The sequence below is a fragment of the Mesoplodon bidens genome (genome assembly GCF_964165515.1).
Source record: "Mesoplodon bidens genome assembly, chromosome: 19".
Classification (NCBI taxonomy): Eukaryota; Metazoa; Chordata; class Mammalia; order Artiodactyla; family Ziphiidae; genus Mesoplodon; species Mesoplodon bidens.
In genome coordinates, this window is record NC_138179.1 from 49,274,066 (window position 1) to 49,293,499 (window position 19,434).

At 53.1% G+C, this 19,434-nt stretch overlaps 1 protein-coding gene across 1 annotated transcript; it reads left to right on the forward strand.

The window, feature by feature from the left end:
- Positions 1-1,766: 1,766 nt before the first annotated feature.
- DCAKD (dephospho-CoA kinase domain containing) lies at positions 1,767-18,037 on the forward strand. Its single transcript, XM_081218862.1, has 5 exons — positions 1,767-1,858; positions 11,159-11,351; positions 11,716-11,919; positions 14,502-14,589; positions 17,602-18,037. Exons 2-5 carry the CDS (start codon positions 11,240-11,242, stop codon positions 17,891-17,893), a joined length of 696 nt encoding a protein of 231 aa, XP_081074988.1. The 5' UTR covers positions 1,767-1,858; positions 11,159-11,239; the 3' UTR covers positions 17,894-18,037.
- The last annotated feature ends 1,397 nt before the right edge of the window (positions 18,038-19,434 follow it).

A 19,434-nucleotide genomic window follows, 5' to 3' on the forward strand; every position in this document is an offset into this window, starting at 1 on the left:
GCCATCCCGAATAACAGAGGATATGTGTTTGAGCCAAAAAAGCCCTTGATGGCAACACCTCAAAACTGCAAAGGTGGAGGCTTCCCTGGTGGCGCAGTCGTTGAGAGTCTGCCTGCCGATGCAGGGGACATGGGTTCGTGCCCCGGTCCGGGAAGATCCCACATGCCGCGGAGCGGCTGGGCCCGTGAGCCATGGCCGCTGAGCCAGCGCGTCCGGAGCCTGTGCTCCACAACGGGAGAGGCCACAACAGTGAGAGGCCCGCGTACCGCAAAAAAAACAAACAAACAAAAAAAACAACTGCAAAGGTGGAGCTTCAGTTCAGAGGAGGTTCTTGGGTTGAAGCCCCTGCAGCAGCCCTTCAGCCTTTCTTCCCAGATCATCCCAGCGCAGAGATGCATCTGCTGTTGGCAGATTGGACCACAAGGATGCCTACTTAGAAAACAGAGCCCGCCCTTGTACATCAGTAGCTCACAGTACTGTAAGACAGAATCCAGGAAAAGCAGGATCATCTTGCAGGGGTTTCCTAACAATATACCCCAGGAAGAGCTTTATACCTTGGGGGGAGGGGCAGGCATCTTCCTATTCCTATCACTGCCATGGCCAGCCATGGTTACTGATGGGAGTCTGAGTACCCCTCTGATGTGTCAGGAGTAGATAAAAGGTGGAGAACCACAAATCGAGGTTATCTGAAAGTTGTTTGGTCCAGGAAGGGAACTGGGCCATTAGATCTGGCGCTATGGAATAGGAATTAGAATTGTTTTAGTATGACCCTATGGATTAGAATTAGGAGAGATATTACCTAAGGAAAAACTTTCTAACTGCCAAGACTGGACTTCAAAGATAGCACGAAGGTGTCTCGAAAGACAGTGAGTTTGCTGACACTGGACGTGTGCAAGTAGAGGTAGCAGAGATGATCTAGACAGGTGCTTGGACCAAATGGTCCCTTTGATCATGAGATGTAATCCTACTTATTGGGTGATGTCAGCCAGTGCTGTTGATATTAAGGAGAAAGGTTTCAGGGACTGGAGTGATCAGAGAAAGATGTTGGATTACTTCATCCTTCAGTGTATTGGATCCCTACTATGCTGGGCACTGTTCTAGGCACCAAGGATACTAGTGGTGAAGACAGACAAGATTCCTACCTTAAAGGAAGCGGAAAGCAGAAGTACAGTTAAGGGAGAGGGAAAGGAGGCGGGAGTTAATTAAGGACCACCTACTATATGTGAGGCACCATTAGATGCTTTTACGTATTTTCAATTCTTTCAACAAGCAGCACAGTAGCGATTATTTGCACTTTGATAGAGAGTGAGAGGTAAAGTGACTTACTAGGCTTGTATGGACACAATGAGCTCTGCGGCCAACGTACATTTTAAGAGAGGGCAAACGGATTAACCTTTAAATGTCAGTTTCCTTTTGTGTAAAATGGGGATGACGGTATCTACCTCAAGGACTGTGAGGATTCAATGAGCTAATGAATGCCTACAGAGCGCTCTTGAGACCTGGCAGGTAGAATGTGCTTAGAGGCTGCACAGCTAGTGATGGCCAGTCCTGAATTCGAAGCTAGGACTCTCCAGATTTTCTCCCCCAGCTTGGAAAGGCTTTGGCTCCGGGAGAGCAGTAACCCCGCGGTCCCCAGCGGCCCAACGCTCTAGGGCTGCGCGTTTCCCCGATTCTCCTCTCCCCGATTCTCCTCTCCCCGGTCCCGCCCCCCTTCCCCGGTCCCGCCCCTTTCCGCTGGCCGGACGTCCGGTCCGCGTGCGCGCGCTCCTGAGGCCTCGCCTGCCGTCCGGGAGGCACCCAGTGAGCGCCTCTGAGACTGGGTGAGCCGCGGCGGCCAAGGCCGGGTCAGAGGCCCCGGGTACGTAGAGCGCCGCACGGGCAAGTGGGAGCTGCCGGGCCCGGGGGAGGGGAGGGGAGGGGCGGGGCGGGCGGCGGCTCCCGGGGTTGCATTGCTCTCTAGGGCGCCCAGGCCACCCCGCCTGGAGAGCTGGGTCCACCCCAGAGGTATTGTGTCCCGGCGCCGGGCTCTGGGCGCACCAGTCGTGCTGCGTGGTGTAGCGTAGAGTACGCGCCTTTCTTTCAAGGCTTGGTTACAGTTTATTGAGCACATACTATTTTACCTCCATGGCTCATTGCCTTGACAGCAACCCTACTAAGTAAGGTGATGTTTTCCCTGTTTTACAGCTGTGGAAACCGAGAAAGGTTTACAACTAGAAGGCGGTGGAAATTGAATTCCAACTCTGGTTCAGTCCAAAGCTACTGCACTTCAGACCTTTGTGGTCAGATATAAGTTTGATTTTTGAATCCAGCCTCTGCCACTTCTAGTTGTGTAATCTTGGGTACCTTTCCGACTCTGCTCATATGAAAAATTGGAGTCATGGAGTTCCCACTCATGCATTGATGAAGAGGGCAGCCCGACCCCCTGCTTTTCTCCGCCTCTCAGCTTCCCAAACGGAGGCGTTGGCGCCTCTGGAGCTGAGTTTGTTTACGAAGTTTTCAAAGATGTTTCTCTCCCAGTTATGGGGAAATTGTCACCCGAATGAACTTTGACGTTAAGTCCTAGTTTTAAAGTTGAGGAAATGGAAGCCTTTGCATATGGTTTCTTTGGGGGCCAGCTGTGCAGATTTTGCCTAAGTAAATCAGATGGATTTGGCAGGGTGCAGACAGGCCTGGGGACACGATGAAATGCTAGAGATCTGGCTGATGATAGAAAGTGGACAGGCCAGTTGGGGTGGTTCTTCCTTAGAGCCCTAAATTCCCAGCAGATCCTCTTCTGTCTTTCAAGCAAGGTCTGAATGTGTCCTCCTGGGTAATCTGGTTAAAGGGTTCAGAACCTCACTTAGTACCTGTGCCTTTAGGGCTGAAGGCAGGCCAGCAGTAGCAGTGAGCTTAGCTTTGTTTTGAAAACTACCCACTCTCCCATTTTTAGATTGCAAAAATTTTTCTCTGAAAGTTTCAAAGGATATGATTTCTGGTTAATTGTAAATATTGACATTTAAAAAATAAAACTGTTACATCAGGCACTTAAATCTGCAGTGGAATCTAAATACCATAGTGATTTGATTTCCCTCATCCTTTGAAAAGAATACATGAACCAGTTTTTTTTTTAGATATAGGGGTTTTTAAAAAATATAAATTTACTTATTTACTTTTGGCTGCGTTGGGTCTTCGTTGCTACGCGGGGGGCTTTCTCTAGTTGTGGCGAGCGGGGGCTACTGTTCATTGCAGTGCGTGGGCTTCTCATTGTGGTGCGTGCACTTCAGTAGTTGTGGCTCGCGGGCTCTAGAGCTCAGCCTCAGTAGTTGTGGCACTTGGGCTCAGTAGTTGTGGCGCACGGGCTTAGTTGCTCCGCGGCATGTGGGATCTTCCCGGACCAGGGACCAGGGCTTGAACCCGTGTCCCCTGCATGGGCAGGTGGGTTCTTTTTTTTATTTTATTTTTTTATTTTTGGCTGTGTTAGGTCTTTGTTGCTGTGCGCGGGCTTTCTCTAGTTGTTGTGAGCTGGGGCTACTCTTCATTGCGGTGCGTGGGCTTCTCATTGTCATGGCTTCTCTTGTTGCGGAGCACGGGCTCTAGGCGCGCAGGCTTCAATAGTTGTGGCAGGTGGGCTCGGTAGTTATGGCTCGCAGGCTTCAGTAGTTGTGGCACGCCGGCTTCGGTAGTTGTGGCTCGCAGGCTCAGTAGTTGTGGCACACGGGGCTTAGTTGCTCCACGGCATGTGGGATCTTCCCGGGCCAGGGCTTGAACCTGTGTCCCTTGCACTGCATTGTCAGGCAGATTCTTAACCACTGCGCCACCAGGGAAGTCCACCAGTTTTTATTTAACAGTTGAAATTTTACATTGTTCCTTTTTCCTCCTTGAACTCATATTTCCACTTTATTTCCTCCACAGAATTTTTTTCTAGTAAAATCGATTTTATGCTCGAAGTCTTTGGTTTGTTGTCCTACTTCTCTGCAACAAAAATACATACAAAAATGAAAACACTTTTGAAAATTGTGTTGTCATAATATTAAACATTTTCTTTTGGATTGAGTTCAAAAATTGTAAAATACCCAATTGACCACAACAACTAGTTTTGATCATTGTTAAACCTAAGTTTTGTTTAAAATGCTTCTCTTAATAAGCCAAATGGAACTTAAAAAAAAAAATTCATATAGGTATCCATGTATATTTGCTAGAAAGAGCAGAGCTTTTTTTTTTCTCATGCCGTAAGCATTGAAAAAGTTGGTTCTTGTAAATAAATACAGAGGAGCTGAAGACATTTCGTTGTGGCAGTAATACTCAACTCTTTGAACATCTTTTGAGTTATGGGCCAAAAAATCACCGTGATGTCAATTACTAATGACTTGTCAGCTGACAGTTCTTTTAGCTCCTCCTTTAACTTTACTGAAGGCAAAGGTTTAGAAAGCACCGGACTCAGCAGGAGGATTTGTTACATGGTCACTATAAACAATCACATTCTCGGCATGAATACTTATATATTTTGAATTGCCCCTTTGAGGTGCCAGGGGTATTTTGAACCGTGGAACAATGCACCTTAGTAAAATTTGGCATGGGTGGGTAGTTACACCTTTCTGGGGACCTGGGGAAAGAGAGCCTGCAGCATGTTCCAAGGCTGATCTGTTCTCAAAGGGAGACACTTGGCAAACTGAGTTGAAATTTATTCCTCTTAAACCATGTTTTTGTGTCCCTTGGAAAATCTTCGTGCCTCCCCCAGTATGAAGACCACTTGGAACTACGGTGGGCAAATACCTAACTTCTTTTACCTTCCATTTCCTCACCTTTAGAACGGGAGTAAGTAGGAACTGACTTCTTTGGGTCATTGTGCTGCTCAGATGGGATCCACGACGCCCAGGCGCGTAGGGAGCAGCTCAGACGGTGGGTGGCAGCTCTTACACTCCAGTCCCTGCCTGCTGGGAAGCTTGGCTTCCTAGGCGCTCCTTGCCTCGGTTTCCTCATTTGTGAGCCCAAGTATCTCAGTCCAGGAATGTGGGGATGGGAAGTGATGTGGAAGAGGTTTTGTGATTGTCACAGTACGCTTTCTGGAACAGATACGTTCTTATTTTAAAATAGTGTTGGGTTCCTGCTTACCCATGAGCTGGACATTTTGCTGTGTGCTTTATGTACAGTATTCAGCAGATATTGTTTGAGGCCCTTCTGCTCATCGGGCCCTGTTTTAAGCACCTTGAATTCAATAGTGCTCAGATTCTAGGGAGAGAGGGAGATTACAGTAAATAATCACATAGACATAATATTTGAGGGGTGATAAGTGCAGTGAAGAAAAGTGAAACACGAGGGAAACAGGGGTGCTATTTTACATATTCAGGGCAGTCTCTGATAGGGTGACAATTGAGCGGAGAAGGGGGTGAACCGTGCGACCCTCGGGGGAAAGGGCCTTGTGTGTGGAGGGAACAGCGTGTCCACAGGCCCGAGGTGGGAGTGCCCAGCACGGTCAAGGAGCAGCAAGGCCGCCAGGGTGGCTGGAGGGTCTCAGTCGAGGGGGAGAGTGGTGGGTGCCTGGAGAGAATGGAGCTGTGTCTGTCAGGAGGCCCCTACGGGACTCTAAGGACTGGGCTTGAAGTGAGACGGGGACCTTGGAGGGTTTTGGCAGAGGGGTGACACTATCCAACCACACTAGCTGCTGTTAGGACGAACAGACTGTCGGGAGCAAAGGTGGCAACAGATGACTCAGAGGCTGCTGCCGTGATCCAGGAGCGAGATGGGGGGCGGGGTTGGCGGGGCGGGGCGGGGTGGGGCCCGGGTGTGTCTGTCTAGGTGGTGAAGCTGGAAGGTAGGGCTGGCAGGGGGCGTGGGTGAGTTGGATGAAGGTTGTGAGAGAGGAGCCAGGAGGGTGCCAAGGGTTTTGGCCTGAGCAACTGAAAGGACGGAGGTGCCCTTCAGGGAGAGGGAGTAGACCGCAGTCACCGACGTGTCACACGTTGAGTTGGGGAAGATGAGGTGATGGGGGCATGTGGTGGTACCTCATTCAGTCCTGACGAAACCCCCGTGAGTAGTCATTATTAATTCCATTTTATATGCAAGGAAATAGAAGCCCACAGCTGTGAAGTAAATTGCCCGAGGCCACGTGGCTGCGATCCCAGCCCAGGCCCCTGTGACTTCACAGCCCCTGAGATTTGGCATTCCCCGTGATCCTTTTTTCTGCATCAACGCCAGTGTTGTAGTCCAGTCCAAACGACCTCCCTGTCCACCCGTGAAAGCTCCCTGGAGTGATGGTGTGTGCCTGGAGAGGGCTCTAGAAGAAAGACCTGCTCCCTCCCTTCCCTTCCCTTGGTGTTTGTTGGTGAGGGCCGAGGGAGAGGGAGGCTGACCGCCAGCACCTGCTCTGGGGGCTCCCTCCAGGTCACTGGCAGCCTGGAGAAGGAGGTGGTGACTTAATAGGCCCAGCAGACGAAGAGAAGAGAACTTGGACCCAGGTTTGAACAGCAGCCTCTCACCAATAATGAAAGATCAGGAGCCAGGAAACTGTAGATAAAAATAGCACTTATCAGTTAATTGGAAAACAGTATATTTTTGCAACCACTGCTTCCACAAGAAAATAATTGGGTCCCAAGGCAGGGAACAACTCGTTTTCATGAATGATTATATTGATCATTGGAGCAACGTGGATACATCCCCTTTAGAAAGCAATTCAGAGGAGAAGCGTGTGGCTGGTCAGACGCGCCCAGGGTGAAATCCTGAGAGGCTGCAGAAGGAGGAGGAAAGAGGCTGGAAGTTAATGAGGGAGCGGGCCCTGGCTGGGCAGGCCGGTGTGGGGCTGGATTGGGAGATGCGAAACAAGAGAACTCGCTTCCAACCCAAGTCCTGAGCTCTCCCGAGGGAGGGAAGAAAGTGTGTCCATTCACATATCAGTTCCTTATTCTTTTTTGTAAAAAAAAACCCCCACATTATTTGTTTATTTATTTTTAAATATTTATTTATTTATTTATGTTTGGCTGCGTCGGGTCTTAGTTGCAGCATGCAGGCTTCTCTCTAGTTGTGGCTTGCCGTGTGGGATCTTAGTTCCCTGACCAGAGATCGAACCCACATCCCCTGCACTGGAAGGCGGATTCTTAATCACTGGAGCACCAGGGAAGTCCCTCCGTTCCTTGTTCAGCTTGAACCCACTGGGTGTTTTGTTTGTTTGCACTTTTCTCCTGGAGGAATTTACTAGCAGTGAGCAGCATGTTCTTATGGAGAGAGGAGCAGGCGGGGAGCCTCCCCTTTGCCACTGACGAGAGAATGTGACCGCCAAGTAGTTCCCATTCCCTTTCCTGCTTCTGGAGTCATTCAGTCATTCATTCTACGCAGAGTTATCAAACACTCTCTCAGAACAAGAAGGGAACATTGGTTGAGGGTTCCTTGTGTGCTAAGTACTGTTCTAAGTGCTTTGCGTGTATTAACACATTTACTCTTCATGGCAACCCAGAGCAGGTGTCCTTAGCTCCATTTTACAGATGAAGAAACTAAGTCAAAGAAAGCTTAAATAACGTGACCAATATCACTCACCTGGTGAGTGACTGACAGACACTGGACACTGGGCTAGATGCTAGAGACAAAAGGGTCCAAACTGGACACAGCTTGTGACCTTGTGGAGCTTATTTCATCTAACACGTAGTCACACAAAAGTACAAAGCACAGTGGGCACAAGGGAAGGAGAGGAAATGAAGTGGTGAGAGATGTCAGAGGCCTGATTTGGGTTTGGGGGGTGGACGAGGCTGCACCGAGCGAGGTGGCCTGCTTCCTGCTGCTTTCAGGTCCTCACTCAGAGTGACTGCTTTGGTCCCTCGTTTAAAACAGTGACCCCCGTCACTCTTGATGCTCTCCCCCACTCAGCACCGCCACACCTATCGTGAGCTTTTCGATGATTTTTGAGCCAGATCAAGAAGAGGATATCAGGGCTTCCCTGGTGGCGCAGTGGTTGAGAGTCCACCTGCCGATGCAGGGGACACGGGTTCGTGCCCCGGTCCGGGAAGATCCCACATGCCGCGGAGCGGCTGGGCCCGTGAGCCATGGCCGCTGAGCCTGCGCGTTCGGAGCCTGTGCTCCGCAACGGGAGAGGCCACAACAGGGAGAGGCCGGCGTACCGCAAAAAAAAAAAAAGAAGAGGATATCAAAGGTGGTCACTTTTCTGGTAGGTGCCTGCAGAGGAGCTACCGGACAGGTCTGCGTGGGTTTGGGTGCCTGACTTCGAGGCAGCTGGGAACCTAAACCTTCGTTACCTCCTTGCCGAGCCTTAGGGGGACAGTGGGCTCTCGGTCAGTGCGGCTCTTGGGCAGCCCCATCCCCCACCCTCCCCAGGCCCAGGGTGAGTACCACGTGACCGCTCTCGCTCACCTGTCAGTGCTCTGTTACTGGCTGGTTCCATTTGTTACTGTCTGTCTCTCAACGTTTTCCTGCGGGACAAGACCTGTGTTTTCCTTTGGTTGCTGCAAAGCCCAGAGGAGCTTATTCAGCGGTTCGTGAAGGAGTGAGCTATGGAGGGGCTTGTCAGATGGGAACAGCTGTATTTGTCCAGCCCCTTTAAGCCAGGGGCCCACAGCTTCTCCGGGCATGTGCTCCTCCATCCCCTTGGCCTTTCTGGCAGAGGCCAAGCAGCTGATAGTCTGTTTCTACAGATGGTCATCCAAGGCCCCAAGAAGGGAAGATCTTCATTGGGTTACCCAAGGAGGCTGGGGCAGAATGGAGCCTGGAATTTATCTCTGTGCCCTGGTTGTTGTCCATAAGATCTGGCCCCCTATTCTGCAGAGGGAAAATACCAGTGTGATCATCAAGAAATAATTATTCTTTGGCCCCAAATTGATTTGCCTACAGACGGATGCGCCATCCTTATTTTGTCTTAATCTAAATGTAAATTAATTTTCCATTCCCGGGGTACATTAAGGCAGGGGTCTAGACTTGGAGTTAAGAGCCCAGAATTCCACCCAGGCTCTGCTTTTAGTTGTGGTCCTGGGCAATTCCCTCTTTCTCTGGTCCTCAGTCTTTACCATCGTAAACAAAGAGTCCATCCCAAGCCCTGTTGCACAGCAGAACTGCCTGGGTGCCTCCACCCCCCCACACCAAGATCTGATTCAGTAGGTCTCGAGGCAGGTCCTGGTCCTGTGTACAGGAAGGAGGTGAGGTCTGTTCGGCCACATGGTCTTACAGGCCCCCTTACCCAACTCGGCAAACCTGGGTGACCAGGTGACAGTGGCTCGCTTTCATCGATGAGGGGTCAGGGCCTTGTGGAGAACCAGCCCTTGCCCCTTCCCTCAGCTGCGGCCTGTTCTCAAGATGGGTCTTCCGCAGACGAGGACCCAGTGCTTTAGGGACAACAGGACGGAGTTTGGATTTAAAACGCTGGCTGGCGCTGGATATCCCATTTCAAAGCTTCACCAAAAATAAATAAATAAATAAATAATAAAAAGGGAATTCCCTGGTGGTCCAGTGGATAAGACTCCACGATCTCACTGCTGAGGGCCTAGGCTCAATCCCTGGTCAGGGAACTAAGATCCCACAAGTTGTGCGGCCCAGCCAAAAAAAATTTTTTTTAATTTTTTAATTAAAAAAATTGTAAAAAGCTTCAGCTGAGTGGATGAATTTTTTTTTTTTTTAAATCCCCGCAAGTGAACTCTATCCTTAACTGCTCTTTTGTAAGCTGGAGGGAGACCTACCTGGGGGCAACTCCAGTCTCAGAGAGATTGAAGAGAAATGCCTTGTAAACGGTTTAATAATTTAGTTAGATCTCTCCATCTGGATGATGACTCTGGTGGATATTTTCCTCTCTCCTCCCCGGCCTCCCTGGGTGAGAATGAGCGCGGGCAGATTTAAACATCTAGGTTGGTCCCCCGCCGCCCCAAGCCACCCACCCACTCAGCCCACACCCGAGCGGCTGCCTCCCCCTGTCGTTTGTTGTGTCCTCAGGGGAAGCAGACTCATTTCAGTATAAGCTCAAGCAAAATGTAACTAGGACAGTAAATCTGCTGTTTAACAAGAAAAGAAAAAATCATAGGACAGATTTCAGGGTCCTGGAAATCCTTCCTTTGATGCTGAAGGAAGGATGGGAGAGACCTGGCCTTTGATTTAATTTCTCCCAGTTTGGGAACAGAGTCCAGGACATGATAACCATGTTTACTGAAAATGCAACACGGCTTAAAATCTACTGTGAGATCGTCTGAGTCTGCAGGAATGGGGACCTGACTTCATGAAAGTCTTTTTTTCTTTCCGTGCCTTGCAGTATGACTGACTCACAGCATCCGTCCTGCACCAGCACCCTCACCTCCTTTCCTGGGCATTTACCACGTCAGTGGCAGTGCACCAAGGGCTGTAGATGTGTTTTTCTCAGTCAGTCTGCACAACAGCCTTAGGAGGCAGGTTCTGTCATCTGCATTTTACCCCCATTTTATGGATGAAAAAACTGAGGTTGAGAGAGGCAAGTGACTTGCCCTGGGTTGCACAGCATGCAAGTGGAGCAACTGGATTTGCAGGGGTCTGTGCTCCTAGCCTCTGTGCTGTATTGCAACTGCTCAGTCTGAGAACCGCAGATCACCACGCCAGGCTGAAGGCTACCTCCCCACCAAGCCTGTTTTCCTTCCCTCGTTCCTTCTTGGCACGATCCACACTTCTCTAAACCTCAGGCTTAGTGGCCACTCAGCCAGTGCCTCTCACTGAGCTCCCCACCTGGGCTGCTTCTTAGATGAGAAGGAGGGATTATTCCTCTCAGTGTACACCAGTCACCCAGGCCGGCCCGGTGCCGGTGCTAGGGTGTGGCAGGCAGGCCATTTCCTCCCCATGAGCCTCAGTGTCCCAGACTAGAAAGCGGAGGCTGGGGGCATCTGGAGAGCGCCTTGGATTCACCCCAGAGGGACAGGTGTCCGTTTCCTCTGGGGAGCTTGCCTGCCGTGGGGTACGGCAGCCTCCAGAAAGCTCACCCGACCTTGCTCTGCCTGCTCAGCGTTTTGATTGCTAAATTTATACAGTGTTAGTTTGCCTTCTTCATGAGTGTCTTTAAAAGATTACCGGAGGCCTTTCCTGAAAGAGTTTTCTGTCTCGGGTGGGCCCTGAGCCTCCCAAGCTCAGGCCTTGGCTCTGCCTGGCCAGGCCGTGTCTCCCTCCCCTGCCTTTGCCTTGCTGTCCCCCAGCCATTTGGCTCCACACTGACCAGGCCTGCTCTGTCCCCCAGGCAGGTCCTTCCGGCGTTCCTGTGCGGGACCATCGCAACCCCGCAGCTTGGCCTCCGGTGACCTCCCTCTTTCCTAGGAAGATGTTCCTGGTGGGCCTGACGGGGGGCATTGCCTCAGGCAAGAGCTCGGTGATCCAGGTGTTCCAGCAGCTGGGTTGTGCGGTGATTGATGTGGACGTCATTGCCCGGCATGGTGCGTTGGGGGGGTGGGTTGTACACCGCAGATCCCCTGGGCTCCCTGTCTTCCATGAGGCCTCACCTTTTTATAAGGCCCTTCAAGCCCTCAGGGGAGGGGAGGGCAGGGCCTTCCCATCAGCCCTGGTCTCCTGCTCCTGCCCCACCCCCACGCTTCCCTCCAGCTCCCCTCACCCCGTGACCAACACCAGGGATTCTGCGCACTCTGCTCTCCTCCCTGCTTTCCCTCCCCTCATCTTGGTTTTGCTGCAACTGGAAGAAGCACCCCTGGGTTCCCCCATCATTTGGCCTCTGGTCACTCAGAGTCCCCTGGCTGGGCTGGAGGCTCCAGCAAGTGACCTAGGCTCCTCTTCACGCCACAGTCGTCCAGCCAGGATACCCCGCCCACCGGCGTATCGTGGAGGCCTTCGGCACTGAGGTCCTGCTGGAGAATGGTGACATCGATCGAAAGGTCCTGGGGGACCTGATCTTTAACCAGCCCGACCGGCGGCACCTGCTCAACTCCATCACCCACCCCGAGATCTGCAAGGAAATGATGAAGGAGACCTTCAAGTTCTTCCTCCGGGGTAAGACCCGGGGCCTGGGACGGCGTGGGGCACAGGCCCTTCTCCTCTGCAGAAAGGTTGGTGGGGGGGGAGGGTGGGGGGAGGAGCTGATTATCATCCAGGCTGTTGAGCTCACTCTGTTCATCGGCGTCCTCCACGCAGCCCTGTACCAGCCCCAGAGAGAAATGATGTCCCTCAACTCTGAAGGGAGCCCACAGTTTAATGAGAAGAGACACTTGAGGCTTTTGAGCCATGAACCCCGGGAAGCTGATTTGTCTAGCAGGGGTGGAAGTAATAGTAGCTGGCAAATAGTGGAGTCGTAAGACCTGGGTTAAGTCCTGGCCCTCACGGTTTCCAGCAGTGTGACTGTTGAGTGCACCCACCCCTCCGCCTGTTTCCTCCTCTGCGTGGTGAGGCCAATAATGCCAACCTGGGCAAGCTCTTAGGGAGGCTAAGAGTCTACGCCGTGACTGTCAAACACCACGAAAATGTACGCCGCAGTCAGAGTCAGGTGTGGTGCCGGTTGAGCCGCCTGGGAAAGTAAGTTTGCAGAGTGTAAGGTGGGGAGGCTCTGCGGTGGCCAGGGCCGGTGGGAGTGGGTTCTAAGTGGAGGACAATCCTTGGGGGCTGGGCCTCAGTGGAGAGAGCTAGCCTGGCGTGCGCAGGGACGGCCAAGTGATGAGGCAGGACTGAAGGAAGGGGAGAGTGTTTGAAAAGCAGGGGTCTGTGGCAGCCTCTCCCAAGCCGTACACCACGGTCCAAGCACGGTTCTTCAGGGTGGCGGTGGGCAGGGGTGACCTGATCTTTACTGTCCAGGATGAGGTCAGTCCCCAGGAGAAGGGGGAGAGCTGAGAGCAGTGGTTCAGGATCAGGCGAGAGGCTGGCCCAGGGCCCCTCCAGAGCGGCCTGTCAGCCGCTGGGCCATGGAGCCTCCAGCCCAGGCTCTGGGTTGAAGGCCTGGCTGAGAGTCTCCCGTCAGTCACGAGGCTGAGACTTTGCTTCCTGGAGGGTACGGGGGAGGCTTCTTGCTTTTCTTCGGGCTTTTGCACTGTGAGCATGGCCAAATTCTCCCATGCGTCAAGTTCTGATGTACAGAGTGGGGACCCTCTCCCCACTCCTGTCCCCCTCTGGCCAGTACCTCCCTCCATAAGGAAAGGGATGACTTGACAGACATCCTTGATGTTGACCTTCCCTGCCCACCAGCTCTGGCCAGGCAGGAGCTGGCTCCCAGCATCCTCCCTGCTGGACCAGCTTTTGCTCCCCATCTCAATACCTTGCTGCAGGCCTCCCTCCCTCCCTCAAGGGCAGTCTCTGGACTCTTGCTGCCTTTGTCCTGCCTCTTGTATCTGTGCCAAGACCCCTCCCGTCACTGCCCACCCCCCCGCCAGGAGCGAGGCCTTCTGTCTTTCATTCCTGCCCTTTCGCGGTCGCTCTCAGGCCAGGCGCGAGTACATCTATCTGCAGGGCTTTGAGGCACCAGTGGCTCTCCCCTTCTGAAATTAAGCATCGGATAATGTCACCCGCTCCAAAGTTCTCCCGCTGTGTCATCCACCCAACTTCCCCTCTCCCCAGCCACCACCACTTAAATAAAAGCCAGAAAGCTCCTTTCAGCTCGATAAGGTGAAAAATGGGGACGACAGCTGTGGCTTCCACAGTCCCAGTTTTCCCCTGATGAGTATAACAAATACAACTGTCAGAGTTGGTATAATCAAACGTCAGATAAGATCACCAGCTGTTGGGAGGTCTCCGGGTAGGCAGACGGATGTCTTAATAGAGTCAGGGTGGTTTGCAGAGCTTATCAAGCAGGAGGGACGTGACCGCTGAATAGCCCTTTGCCAGCGAACCATAGAGCTGTCCGCGAGCTCCCGAGAGGGGCCGAGGAGAACGGACAGTGCAGGGAGAGGAAGGGACGGGAGTGCAGCAGAAAAGGGAGGTGAGAGGCCCGGTGAGGATCTGGTCTCAGCCCCTGTTCTGGGCTGGACAGGAGTGGGGGAGCCAGCACTGCCAGCCTCCTTCCTCCAGGGAGCTGTAGTAATAACAGCCATCATCTGTGGAGCAGTGAGTGAGGGTCTGGGTGAGGGGCTGCTGAGGGGTTTACAGGCATTTGCTCGTGTAATCCTTACCATCTTCCTGTGAAGCGGGCCACCTGTTCACTCATTTACACAGGTGAGGTTTGGTAAGGGGCCCAAAGGGAGACAGTGGTGGCGACAAACCAAGGCGTGTCATCTGAGCCCATCTTGTGACCCCCCGCTTCTCACTGCTCCTGGACCCCTGCCAGCTTTTCCACACTTACACAGCGGTCACTGGCCTCAAGAGAACTAGGAGCCCCAGGTGTTCCTGGGCGAGTAGCCCAGGGACATGCCCACGCACAGTGGGTGAGGGTGCACCCCCTTGGCCGGCCTTGGCTTGCGGTGGGAGGGCTAGTCGGTGCCTTTTACCCCATGGGAGTTACTTCTGTAGTATGAGTCATAACCACACCCACCACACCCACCCCAGAATCGTGATGGTAGGGGGCAGTGGCTTTGACTCTGTTCCCACGCTGAGCACATAGTCCTGTGTGTGCTTGCAGAATTGAATTTGTGGGTTTCCTGGCCTCCCCCCAGGATACCGCTACGTGATTCTGGATATCCCCCTGCTGTTTGAGACGAAGAAACTGCTCAAGTACATGAAGCACACAGTGGTGGTATACTGGTGAGTGTGTGGCACGGCCTGGCCTGACCGAGGCTGGAAGGAGGACCCCTGGGGTAAGGCGTGTACCTGCAAAATGGCCCCCTGCATTTTGCCCTTTCCCCACAGGGTGGCCAGGAGGCCCAGAGGTTTTGGGGAGCAGGGCCCAGAGCCTATAGAAACTGACCTCTGTGCCTGACCCAGATGTGTCTGGGAGTGGATGTGGGGGAGTGATGGGCCCCAGGTCTCTCTAGTGCTTGGGAAGGGCTCCCCCTGCTGGCTATTGGAGGCACTTCAGCCCAGATGCGCGGGCCCTGCCCTGGGCGACCATGTTCTTACTCATTGGTTCCCTTTTCCTTCCTGCGGCACTTCTCAACTTTCCAAACATTTATTACTTCTCTCAGTTTACCTCTCAACATAAGGTAGTCAGGGCAGGAGTTGATATTTCTGAGTTATAGAAAACTCAAGGCAGGGAGTTACAGAATTTGTCCAGGGTCACCCATCGGCAAAATCTATGAACAGAAAGTTGTCGAGAAGGAGCTGTCAGAACCCAGGTAAGGAAGGAGCTTTGTTCATGTCCCCCAGGACATGAAGCAAACCAGAATCCAGGTTTGGCAAACAGAGGAGGATCAAGCTGTCGGAGAAAATGAGTCATAGTCCCAGCGGAGTGAGAGTGCAGATGAGGCTTCAGGGTGTCTCTGCCTTCCAGAAACTTCCTGGATGCCACCCATAAGTACAACAGACACAGAGGTGGACACTTGGCTCTGCAGGTACTTTGGGCACTCTCAAGAGACCCTCTCAAGAGGGTTGCTCTCAAGAGACTAATGGTGGGGGAGTCTCCTAGCACACTGGAGGCGGGGCCTGGAGTGCTCAGTGCCCTAAGCATCACCCTGCCCTCTGCCCCAGCGCCCCGCTGTGGGTTGGCATTTAAAGGCAGCCTGAATCTGCTGAGCCTGGTGCAGGGACTCAGGCATCCTCTTCGCTCCCCCACTGGCCCGTGTCTCCCCCTGTAATCCTGCAGCCTCTCTGGGTTCTTTGTTCTCTGTTTGTGAAAGACTATCAGCTGAGGCCAAGCCAACTCCAGGAGGACAGAATTCTCTGTCTTGGAATTTTAATACAATTGAAACTTTGTACCAAGGGATTAAAAAAAAAAAGTCTTATTAGAGTGTAGGTGAGTAAACAAGACGGGCTGGTTGCGTCTGCAGTCACCAGGTGACTCCACGCTTTCCCTGCCACCTTCCTCTTCTGTGCTTTCCTTTTGCTAAGAGCAGAGATAGCTGTGGCTCCTGGCAGATACTTGCAGCTTTGTAGATTCTGCCTGCTCCCCAGGAGATCCTCCAGCCCCACTCACCAGCCAGAGCAGCCTTTCCCAGGGTCTCGGGTGCCATACATGCCCCACTTTTACCACATGTGGTCGTATGGCCCTTGAGAGATGCCCAAGAGATGAATGAGTGGTTTTTTGCTTTTCATAAAAGGGATCCACACTTTACAAAAATAAGGACCCCCTCGTGGACTTCTTTAACTGGCATTTGAAATAATATGGGCGTTTACCGAAGTGTGATTATACCAAAATGTGATTATTCACTTTTTCAAGGAGCTTGCCAATTGTGGGATAAATGTTTGGGCAAAAGTTCCCTTACCACAAACAACGTCAGTCTTTTAACCATCTGGGACTATCCCTGAGCTCCGGGCAGGGCTGTCAGAGAGTTCGGCCTTCACATCCCAGGAGGCCCCCGGTCTCGGCCTCACCGTCTGAAGGGTGTGCGCTCACTGGTGGCCCCAAGCCATCTCCATTCTCTCACCCAGACTTTCCCAGCTGCAGATGTGCAGTGTCCCTGACTAGGGTTGGGTATAGTCCTTGTTCTCAGCCAGGCAGGGATTGGCCCCATGACCTTGACAGTATGCTGTCCTCCTAACAAAGGAAATCAGAAGTCCTACCTACTTTCCAAGGCTAGTGCAAATGCCATCCTTCTACAAGGTCTTCCCTGATCAGTCAGCCAGAAATGACTTCCTGCCACGTTCAGTTCTCAATGGCGTTGGGATTGGCTAGTGTTCAGTTATGTCTGTCCTTGGAAAGTCTGTCTTCACATCCCAGGAGGCCCTTGGGTCTAGGCCACAAGTAGGAGGGGACTAAACTGTAGTCATCAAATCCTCCCATCTTATAACTGGGAAAATTCAGGCCTAGTGGCAAAGCAGAGAGACCCCAGATGGCAGGAAACAGCTGCTGCAGCCATGTCCCACCTTGTTCCTATTGAGGGGCTTAGGCATTCATAGAGATGACCCTGTTCCAGAGGACAGCTGGGCAGTTCCTGTGTAGCCAAAAGCAGGACAGGGAGTTTGCCGAGGAAGGACCCAGGTGGTAATATCAGAGTGCGCGAGAGAGGCATTCTTTGTATTTCCTATGGAGTTGGGAGACTGTGTGTTGCTTGGCTTACTGTGCAGTGCTCAGTCCTGTCCCAAGGACCGAGGGGATCCAGTTCTCAAGTCCTTGCTCCTCTTAGAAGCACCGTGGGCTCTGCACATCCCGCTTTATCAGTGGCATCAAGCCCAGTGGCCACCGTCTCAGCACAGTCCTTTTGCTCTGAATGTGCAGGACTGGGTGTGGGGAGACAAGGAGAGGGCTCTTTGTGGTGGACCGGGAAGCTGTTTTTGATGCCACAGGCCCAGGCCCCCAGGGGAACTGAAGGAAGTGTTTAGCTTGCAGACACAGGCCTTTCAGTAAAGCTCATCCATCCAGGGATGCAGGATGTAGCTGATTCCAGGTGATCAAATCCTCCCATCTTAAAACTGGGGAGTCTCGGGCCTGGTGGCAAAGCAGAGAGACCCCAGGTGGCAGAAAACAGCAGCTGCCCCCTTTTCCCTCCCCATTTATACTAAGGGGCTCAGGTAGCCCATAGTGCTACTAGGGTGCTCACAAAGAGTGGGGTGTGGTGGGGGGAGCCCATGAGCTTCCAGGGCTGTCCACCCCTGTCACACGCCACTGGGAGGGAGGCCGGGACCTGCGATGTCTGAGCAGCCCTTCTGCCCGGTCCCTAGTGACCGAGACACGCAGCTGGCCCGGCTGATGCAGCGGAACAACCTGAACCGCGACGACGCAGAGGCCCGGATCAAGGCCCAGCTGCCCCTGAAGGACAAGGCCCGCATGGCCCGCCACGTTCTAGACAACTCGGGCGAGTGGAGCGTCACCAAACGCCAGGTGGTCCTCCTGCACGCCGAGCTGGAGCGCTCCCTGGAGTACCTGCCACTGCGGCTCGGGGTCCTCACAGGGCTGGCCGGCATCGCCAGTCTCCTCTACCTGCTCACCCACTACCTCCTGCCTTCCCCCTAGCGGGACCCTGCAAGGCAGAAATTCCTGGGTCTCCATCTCCTCAGAGGCTGAAACCAGGTAATGAATGCATCGGGTTTCCTCCCAACCCATCAACACACACACTCTGGATCTGGGCTGGAGCCCTGCACTGGGCCGACCCTTCCTCGGAGCACATCCTGTCCAAGGCAGAGAAACAGCCCTCTGTCAGCAGATGCTCCTTCCCACCTCCCCCAGCGCCCCTCCCTCTGGAACAGTGTCCATCATGGGGTGAGGAAGCAGCAATGGTAGACTCTTGTAACTTTCTTGTGGGTGGGGGTGAGGAACACCTTCAGTGGCTGTCACCAGTGTTTAAAGCTGGGAGGGTCCCTGGGCTTGAACCCTCTCCTAGCACGTGCCCCGTCACGGCCAAGCCCCCCTGCGTGGACCATGGGAAATCAGTTTGGACCAAGGGCTGCCTTCAAGCAGGATTCCCCTGTAGATTGAAGCCCTTGGCCAGGAGCCAGTAACAATTCCTTTGTGGGTGATGCTGTAGCAGGGCAGAGGCCAGGCTTCTTCTGGGATGACCCACTGTCGCACCGCACCGTGGCATTTCCCTAGCACTCCCTGCACCCTGCTCCCCGCCGCCTCCTACCACTCTACCTCCCTGAGCTCTTGCTAGGCTGCACGCGGTGCACCAGGCTGTTTCTGGCCTCTTTGCCTTCACCTTGCTGCTCCCCAATCTGGAAAACCTTTTTTTTTCCCCTACAACTGGCTACCTTCCAGCTCAGGCACCATCTGAAGCCCCAGGCTGGGTTAGGTGCTCTGGGATACCCCCCGCCCCACATTTTACCTGAATCCACAGTATAATAATCAGCCAAAAACTGGTTAGTCTCTCCTACTAGAGTGTAAGCCCTTTGAGGGCAGCAACTATGTCTTATTCATCTGTGTTCCTGGTGCAGAGCCTGACTCGCCATTGGTGCTGAATAAAGTGTGTTGATCTGAATGAAATGCCCTGTGCTGCCTTTGTTCCCCCAGCATCACCGACTGACCGAGGTTCCCAGACTTGGCTGATACCATTGGGGTTAAACTTGGCCTCCTCCCACACTAAGACCTGTGCTCCTCACTTCCCTGGCCCCAGAAGGTACAGTTGCCTTCTGACTTCTTCTGGGGCCCCAGGAGGATTCCAGCCAGGTCCAGATGTACCTGTATGAGAGGTGGGTGGAGGTGCTGGAGCAGCCTCACATCCACATACTCCATCTTCCTTCCCCAACCCAATTAGAGCAATGTAGACATCAGCTTCCCCTTGCCAGAGCCGGCAGACCTGCTGATGTGTTGATCCTGCGGCCAGCAGCCTATTAAGACCAGAAATGAGTGTGACAAATGCGACTGCTGTGGTGACCATACTTAGTGCCCCCTTTCCCAGAGCTGCTCATACTTCAGAGTAGCTCATTAACTCACTGCAAACCCGCGGGGGGCAAAGGCTGGTAAGGTGGTGGCAGGCTGTGGGGCGAGGGCCAGGGCAGGATGAGAATGGCAGAGGGCAGCCGCTTCTCCGGTTTGAGACCTGGCAAGAGCAGGTAAGG